Here is an 8818-nt window from a genome sequence, read left to right on the forward strand (position 1 = left end):
AGAATGAACGAATGAATGAATGAATGAATGAATGAATGAAGCGAGACTTCCAGGTAAACTGCCCAGGCATCTTCATATAGGTCATGTCATACACACATCATACACAATCTTCTTGAAAGGCAAAGACAAGCCCTCAATCTGAAACTCATTCCTGAATGTTTTATGCATGTTTAATCTGTACAATAACTTCCACAATGTAAATGCTACCATATTTGTTTACCGTCGCTCTCTAGCGCGCTCTCTCTCTCTCTCTCTCTCTCTCTCTCTCTCTCTCTCTCTCTCTCTCTCTGTCTGGCTTCTATTTCTCTCCCCCTCCCCCAGGTTATTTGGAGTTCAAGGTGGACGGTTTTACTGCTTGTGTACCCACCGACTCTAAAATTCAACTATTCTCCGAAAACAGAATTAAATACAACACCAGTACCAACTCCCCTCAAATCTTTCCAAACCGGATAGCACCCGGGCTTCTGTTTCCACATCTCCCCGAGTGTGAGAGAGGGATTTCTAACTCATCCCCCGCATCTGCTCTACAATCTCCATTGAGTGAGAAATAGCTGGAGAGACGTAATATGTTTTCATGCTCAAGGGCTTGAAATGCCCCTCTCACACAAGGGAGAGTTATTTTACCGATAGCCTGGAGATGTACTTCTATGAATATTTATTGATTTATTTTCTAGGCTCAGCAGGGGGGCGCAAATAAATTTAGTGCGTTCTTTAAATAATTCCTTTTCTATGAGGCAAGATGTCATCTGAAACTTCTAAATAGGCATTTAATTAGCCCGGTTGTTGCTTCAGAACAAAAACCCCCAGCGAGAGCTTTGGGGACTCACTGTATAGCAGAGAGGCCGTCGATGCGCAGGGTTGTTGCGCGCCGGTCTTTGTTGCCGCCCCATTGTGCGGACCATGCTTATGAAGACTAATCCAATCATAAATTGCGTCTCTGCGCCAATCAGAAAGCCCAGAGCCTCCCGCGAATGAAGCCCGAGTGGAGAACTTTGTTGAACTTCATTGTCAGAGCTGTCAGTTTTCAAAGCGCTGGAGCGGGCGGGCCACTATAAAACCATCTCCTGGACGGGAGAGCCACAGAGGACTCAGACGCCCAAGTAGGACGGTTACCAGGACACTGAGCCGAAGAGGGCACCGCGGGAGGGGCGGGAAGCCAGGTGTTTGCCCTCCGGCCACTGGAAAAGGGGCTACTGCACCCACCCGCTCTGACCATGATGTTCCCCGGCCTCCTCGCGCCCCCCACGGGGTATCCCAGCCTCCTGCGACCCACGCCCACCTTAACACTGCCCCAGTCCCTTCAATCTGCGTTTTCCGGCCACTCTAGTTTTCTAGTGGAAGATTTGATCCGCATCAGTCGGCCCCCCACCTACCTGCCCCGTAGTATACCCACTGCCAGCCTGTCACCCCCAAGGCAGGAGGCTCCCACAGTCCTCGCCGACTCGGGGACCTCGGACCTGGGTTCTCCGGGGCCAGGGAACCGGCGTGGCAGCTCTCCACAGACAGCCCTCTCCCCTGCCAGCGAGCCCACGTTTCTGAAGTTTGGGGTGAATGCCATCCTCTCATCAGTGCCCAGAAGAGGTAAGTGACAACCAAGCCCTGTACCCGTCCAGCGGCCGGGTATCCCTCCACTCAGTCCTTCCCAAACGAGTTCCTCTGCGCTTGTTAGGGCACAGGTCCACGCAAGAACTCAGACCCCCAAGGGCCAGGTCCTGGATTATGAAATTTAGGTACTGAGGACCTAGGAGGAAGAAAAGCCTCAGGCTTGTCTTATCCGAATGAACTTGAGCCCCGGGACCACTGAGCACATTTCCCTAGTCTGGCGTCTCAGAGCGCAAGCGCTTTGGCGCCTGCGTTCCCGCCCTCAACGGCTAGGGGCCTTTTTTTTTTTTTCTTTAAACACGTTTGTTGCGTTGTTTTATATTATGGGTGACTCTGCAGCATCTCACCCCACCCCACCTCATAGTGTCTCGAAAGGAGAAGGGCCTAAGTCTAACGGGGGTGGGGTGCTAAAGGGATTCTCCCAAATGAGACAATGCCACACAACTTTACTAGGTGAATATGTTTTAAAAGATGCCCCTGAAACGTGCTGCAGTGTTAATTAGATCGTGTGTGTGACGCGCCAGGTATTGATCAAACACATGACCAAATTCTCTCTCCCTTCCCCCGCCCCCTACTAGAAACGTCGCCGGCTTTGCTGCAGAACCCCCCTCCCAAGACGTTCGCCTTTCCTTACTTCGAAGGCTCCTTCCAACCCTTCATTAGATCCTCCTATTTCCCAGGTAGGTATCTTTCGTGGTCCTTGCTCCAAGACGGGCGTCCCTCCCCAGACCGGGCCTATCACTCCCAGCCCCAAAGTCGTATTTCTCCGTCCACCCCTCGGGGTTACGCTCTGGTTCAGAGGTTGCGAGGCGTACAACATTCACGAATCCGTCGCGCCAATTTGATACCCCATTTAGCACAAGCAGTGACTGCTTGACACTACGCACCAATTCCCTGCTCTACAAATTAGCAAGAATTGTCATGGTCCGCATTTGAGGCGGTTCCCTTCCCGGCGAGGAGCTGTTGGCATCCCTTCACACCGCCGTTTCCCACAGAGTCGGTGCACTTGGCCACCATTCGCCACAAAGGTCTCAGCACCGTGACCAATTGGCCAGCTCCTCCGGGCAGCCACACGCAGACCGGCCTTCGCCCCTCCGTGCCGCGGAGAAACACCTACCAGCCGCGGCTAATTCTCTTCAACACTCATTCAGGGCTTTTTTCCCCCCTCTCTCACACAAGACCGCATGGGGTGCCCTCTTGTGTGGGATGTCTGGGGTCGCCCAGGGGTAGGAAGCCTAGATCCTCTTGCCACCCCAACCTTCTCTTGCCAACCTGCTTTCCCGACCCCCTATTTTGCTCGCGGGCTCCTTTCGAGAAAGAAGAAACAGTTGGCAGAATCCCGCACTGGGTCCTAGTCTACAGGCGAAGCACCCTCAAAAGCTTTTCATCCTGGGAAGTTTCGAGTTTTCAAACGTCGACTAGAACACTGTACAGCTGTTAAAACGCAGACAGCCGGGAAGCCCCTAGACGGTGTTGGGTGGGGGCTGGGCATGACCAGGACAGAACTCCCAATAACAGCAAAAGAAACTAGCGACGGATTTTTCTTTTTTTTTTTTAAAGGGGGGGGGGGCGAAGAAACTCCCCGTCGCCAGCCACCATTCAGGCTTTTGCCCACAATGGAATTTGCTCCTTTCTCCCGCATCTCAATGGCCTAACAAAAACAACCCGAGCTTTATAAATAGCTTTTCGTGTCCATTTAACGTGAAAGATTGGGAGTAGAGGAGCCTCTGCCACCACTGCTCTCCCGATGCTCTGGGGCTGCAGTTGTGTTTAGCTGGAGTGTAAATCTCTTTTGTCCCGGTAATATATGGCTCTCGCTGCTTGTCCATAGCCTTTTGCGGTTAGTTCATTACTACACAATTACCATTTACGCTTCGTTAGCGTCTCTGTTTCTTTTTGTTTTTCTTTTTCTTTCCCTTAAAGCGAAACTCTCCCCCTTTTTATAGCACCAATTCCCAGTGGGAAGCGGTCAACGTGCTAATTAGACACCACTTTCCTTGTATTCAGGCCGATTTCTTTACGTTGTGGGGAGGCTGGGAAAAAAATCATATTAAAAAAAAAAGATGAATGACTGGATTTTTTTTTTAAGTCAAAGCAGATTTTTCCCCTGTCCGCCCAACCAGCAAAATACCTTGCTTTAAAGCGTACAAACGTCGCCAAGGTGATTGAGAATCCGTGGGTCTTGGAGGGAACGCGGGTGTGTGCCGAGTGGTCGCTGCAGGATGATTTATTTTTATTTTCGTAATTTACTTTATTCTGTTGTTATTTAAACTGGTTAGTGAGGCTAAGACCATTGAACGGTAGGGTTTGTGGCGAGCAACAGGCGATTGTTGCCGCTGTTTTCGTGGTTTTTCCTAATCCGGGTTTGCACGGTTGAAAGGGAAAGTTATTTGTGCGGAAAGCGCCTTTCACTCAGGCAGGTTGTAGGTTCTCGATCTATTCTCTACGGGGAAAAAAAGGAGTGCTTTAAAGAGATGAAGGGACCCGAGAAAAAGGGAGGGAGAGAGCCGGGGAAAACAGCCTGTAGGAGGCGGAGGCTCCCTCTCAGCAGGACGCGGAGCTCACTCGTCACCTCCCCCACCCCGCAGCGTCCTCCAACGTCGTGCCGATCCCCGGGACGTTCTCCTGGCCCCTGGCCGCTCGCGGCAAGCCTCGCCGGGGCATGCTGCGCAGAGCCGTGTTCTCTGATGTGCAGCGCAAAGCCCTGGAGAAGACGTTCCAGAAGCAGAAATACATCAGCAAGCCTGACCGGAAGAAGCTGGCCGCCAAACTGGGCTTGAAGGACTCGCAGGTGCGCGCTGCCCTCCACTGCCCCACCCTCACACTCCACCCTCACCCCCCCCCCATCCGTGTCAATCAATTGCTAGAGTTCTCCGCGGCTTAGGCTGGCCGTGCAGCCGAGGAAATCCAGGCCTAGCGAAGGAGTAAGCAGAGAAACCAAGTTATTTGAAGCTCTCCAGAGCAGCCTGCTTCCCTACTCCCATCTCACTAGAGCCAGCACCCCCACCCACTCAGCTGAGTCAGGTGCCAGTGGAGAAGATGGATGGGGGGGGGGGTTGTGCAAGGATGCATGGATAGGGTGGATAGATGTATGTGGATGGATAGGTGTGTGCATGGATAAATGTACGCATGGTGGGGACAGGTGGATGAACGCATGAATGGGTACGTGCTTACATGAATTAGTAGATGGGTGGATGAATGGATGGGGCGAGTGGATGAATGGATAAATGGGAACATGCCTGGATGGGTAGGTGGGTAGATGAATGGAACCGGAGGGAGGTTGGTAAGGAGTAACTCCGCAAGAACCACCTTGAAGGCAAGAAAGATAGCTCCTTCCTCCGTGTTCCCCAAGTCTGGGTCCTGAGGGCTTCCCCCACTCCACGTGAGCACACACACTGACTGACTTCCCGGTTCTTCCCTCAGGTGAAAATCTGGTTCCAGAATCGACGCATGAAGTGGCGGAACTCCAAAGAACGCGAGCTCCTATCTAGCGGGGGCTGCCGAGAGCAGACCTTGCCCACGAAACTAAACCCTCACCCAGACCTTAGTGACGTAGGCCAGAAGGGCCCTGGGGATGAGGAAGAAGACATCCGGGATCCCTGCCTGGCCTACCATGCACCCCCTGACCCTCGACACCTGCTGGAAGGGCCCCTGCCCGCCTCCCCTGAGCACTCCAGCAGCCCTGGGAAACCCTCGGACTTCTCTGATTCCGATGAGGATGAGGAGGGTGAGGAGGACGAAGAAATCACTGTGTCCTAGGAGCCCCTCTGGCTCCTGGCTCTCAGACTGTTGTCACCTCTGTACAGGAGCCTGAACCTCTTCTTCCCACAGACCCACCGCCTTCTCAGGGGTGCCCCAGCCCTTTCTGTTGTCCCAGAGACACGTTCCTTACTCAGCGCTTCCATTTCCAAATACTCTTAACTTTTCCCCAACAGCCGCATTGCGTCTATTTTTTGCGGACTGTTTCAGACACGGTGTGCAGGGTGTGTGTGTAGAAGGCTGTCTGTCCCCAGTCCCACCGCCCGGTTTACCGGGAGTCAGGACCTGCCAAACACCAAGCAAGTGACCCCTAATTTTCAGGATGGCCACCTTCCTGTAGCTAGAAGCAGTCTTGTCTTCTTACCTTTGAGAGTAGAGAGCACAAAAAATTCCAAAAGAGAGTGAGGGCACAGTTGTGCCTTCCCGCCTAAGAGAAAACAAAGCACTGGCACCAGCATCCCATCCTGATGCTCTCTGGGGGAAGGAGCGATTTCTCTCTGTAGAGAAGAGTGTGCCTCTGCTTCTGTTCTGTTTGGGAACATTCAGCTTTCTCTCCATGTAGAACATGTGCACCCAGTACTCTGCCTTGCTTCCTTTTGCAGAGCTCGTAGCCGAGCTCCTGGCACTGGGGTATGGACTTGTAATCCTCTTTGGCATTTTTTTTCCACACAGCTTTGCTGTCTGGGCAGCTCTTATGAGCTGTGCTCTACTGTGTATATATGTTTTGTATGGATATTTTATACTGAGGTTATTGTGAATGACCAGAATGAAGGGCTGGCTACATCTCGCTCGTTATTTTTCTCCGCAATGGTCTTTAAAGTTTAAGAGGTAGCTGTGTAACTTCATAACTTATAAGGAAATGCTTATCTTGTATTTTTTACCATGTACAGACTTTTTATATATGTATATATGTATCAAATGAACAAATGCCAAAATAAATGGTAGAATGGATTTAATGGCTGAAGGGCATCATTAATTCCCAGAACATGAGAGCTGAAAGAAACAGATTCGGTCTGGTGGACACTCCAGAGGCAAGCTATTATAACAGCTGTATATGCTAACCGACAAGTAACAGCTCCAGGAAGAGGGTACCAGGAAGCTGGGCTTGCGTCTATCTTCCCATTCTTGCAGGCTGAGTGATGGGCTGCAAGCAGGCAGTGCAGTCTGGTGGCTTGGGTGGCAGTCCTTTCGAGGTTCCCTCTGGAAGGGGATTCTTTTCTAGTCCTCCAGAAAGCTTGAGAACTAGTCCTGATCCTTCTCACAAGGCCTGGTTGTACCAGGAATGTCAGTCACAGTCACAGCCTGTGAGCCCAGATACAGGTTCCAGCCCCGGGGTCTACAAGTGATCGGGGACAGCGGGGGGGGGGGACCCCTTTCAGCAGTAGCAGGACTTTCTTAGCTGTCGCTTAAGAGAAGGGAGCTGTGCACCAGAATCTTGGAGGGGGTTTTGTGTCCCGTGAGAGACTAGTTTCTATAACACGCACTGCAGACTACAGTTTTTTGTGAACTTCTAACTCAAACCGCAACTCAGAGTCGCCAAGTGGGGCGGTTTATATGATAATTGAAATGTGAGCCCAATTCTCCCTCTTCTTCAACAAGGCAAACCTCCATGCTGACTTCTCAGCGCTTGCTCCTGATGTCGTGACCAGGTTGGTTTACATATAGCCCTGAGAACTTGGAGAAAAGAAATGTGCTTATTTTAATGATGATTCCAATTCAAGAAATCTCCCAAGTCTCCTCAACATGTGGTCAGTGTTCTACACAAGTTCCTTTGAGAAAGGGCTTTCTCTCCTGTGGCCCACACATTCAGAGAACCAGAAATGGCTGACTTCTTCTTCCAGCTCTAACAAGCCAGCTATGAGAATGGTTTAGTGTTGGTTACTGGGGTTCAAGAGCTCAGGAAAACCTGTACTTACTGCAGCAATGCACCGCAGCCAGGGGTGGTAGTCTTCCAAGTGCCCATCAGTGCAGTGCAGGCATTGGTAAACAGTATGATTATAGACAATGGAATATTACTAACCCTTTAAGATGAAGAGAGTCCTGTCATCTGCTTCACAGTGGATGGACCTTGAGGGCGTTATGCCACAGCACAGCCATGCACAAAGTGACACACTGCAGGTGCATTGGAGAAGGGGTCCAAAGCAGTCAGCTTGCAGAGTCTTCTGAGAGTAGACATGTGCTCTTCCGAGACCCTAGAGGAAAAACAAAGCAGTTCTTCGAGTTCCAGTTTCACAAAACTGAAATGTTTTAAAGACCTGTTGCATGGTAGGAACTGACCCTGCTAGGTTGTGTAGCTAGAAATGGTGAACACAGGACTCCAGAGAGGGCACAGTCTGTAAAGTGCCTGCCACATAAGGCACTAGGTTTGCATCTCCAGAACCCACACAAAAGGTCAGACATAGGGATGCAGGCCTGTCACCCCAGCCTCAGGGCAGTAGAGACAGGCAGAACTCAGAAACTCATTGATCAGTCAGCCTAACAAATCCATGAGCTTGAGATTTAGTGAGAGAGCCTGTCTCAAAAAATAAAGGAAAAGAGAGATCGAAGAAAGACAACAGACTAGGCTGGAGAGATGGCTCAGAGGTTAAGAGCACTGACTGCTCTTTCAGAGGTCCTGAGTTCAATTCCCAGCAACCACATGGTGGCTCACAACTATCTGTAATGAGATCTGGTGCCCTCTTCTGGCATGCAGGCATACATGGAAGGAATGTTGTATACATAATAAATAAATCTTTAAAAAAAGAAAAAAAACAACAGACATCAGGCCTCCATACCTGTGTGCACACACATGCAGAACACATATGAAAGAGAGAGAAAGTGAAGGACACTGCTAACATGATGCCTGGAATGGTGGTATACACTGTAATCCCAGCGTGGAAGCTGAGGTAGGAGAATGGCCAAAGCTTGAGATCGACCTGAACTGTGTAGTGAGCTCAAGGCCAGCCAGCGCTATAATTGAGACCCTGTCTTAAAAAAAATAAAATAAAGATCGCTAAAATGGCAATTATTATACAGTCTTGCCATAACAAATTTTAAATTTCAGAACATAAGTTTAGAAGCCAGGCATGGTGCCACATGTCTGTGATACTAGTATTCTGGAGGCGAAGCCTGGAAGCTTGGAGTTCACGGAGAATGCTGGCTACATAGCAAGTTCAAAGCTAACCTTGGCTGTATAAAATTCTGTCTCAAATTTAAAAAAAAAATAATGGAGTAACTTGGAAAAATGCTCCCATATTAAAGAAATGAAGATTCTGCCAGCTAGTGAGATGACTCCGTGGGTAAAGGGTGCTTGCTGCTCACCCAATGGCTTTAATTCCATCCTTGGAACCCTCTCAGCAGAGGGGAGAACCAGCTCCTGCAAGCTGTCTGCCTCTGCACACACACCCTCAGACACATGCACACATGCTTGCACACGCACGCACACACACACACACACACACACACACACGCACAATAA

At 50.3% G+C, this 8818-nt stretch overlaps 1 protein-coding gene across 1 annotated transcript; it reads left to right on the plus strand.

The window, feature by feature from the left end:
• The first annotated feature begins 1214 nt into the window (after positions 1 to 1214).
• On the plus strand, positions 1215 to 5361 carry Dbx1 (developing brain homeobox 1). Its single transcript, XM_005370348.1, has 4 exons — positions 1215 to 1581; positions 2181 to 2282; positions 4191 to 4393; positions 5026 to 5361. Exons 1-4 carry the CDS (start codon positions 1215 to 1217, stop codon positions 5359 to 5361), a joined length of 1008 nt encoding a protein of 335 aa, XP_005370405.1.
• Positions 5362 to 8818: the final 3457 nt, after the last annotated feature.

This window comes from Microtus ochrogaster, unplaced genomic scaffold, assembly GCF_000317375.1.
Source record: "Microtus ochrogaster isolate Prairie Vole_2 unplaced genomic scaffold, MicOch1.0 UNK76, whole genome shotgun sequence".
NCBI classification, from domain to species: domain Eukaryota; kingdom Metazoa; phylum Chordata; class Mammalia; order Rodentia; family Cricetidae; genus Microtus; species Microtus ochrogaster.

Excerpts from the sequence above, each read along its gene's own strand:
- Dbx1 (XM_005370348.1), top strand. The coding sequence starts at position 1,215 with ATGATGTTCCCCGGCCTCCTCGCGCCCCCCACGGGGTATCCCAGCCTC. Across the intron at positions 2,283-4,190 it reads TAGATCCTCCTATTTCCCAG|CGTCCTCCAACGTCGTGCCG; the intron begins GTAGGTATCTTT and ends CCCACCCCGCAG. Across the intron at positions 4,394-5,025 it reads TGGGCTTGAAGGACTCGCAG|GTGAAAATCTGGTTCCAGAA; the intron begins GTGCGCGCTGCC and ends TTCTTCCCTCAG.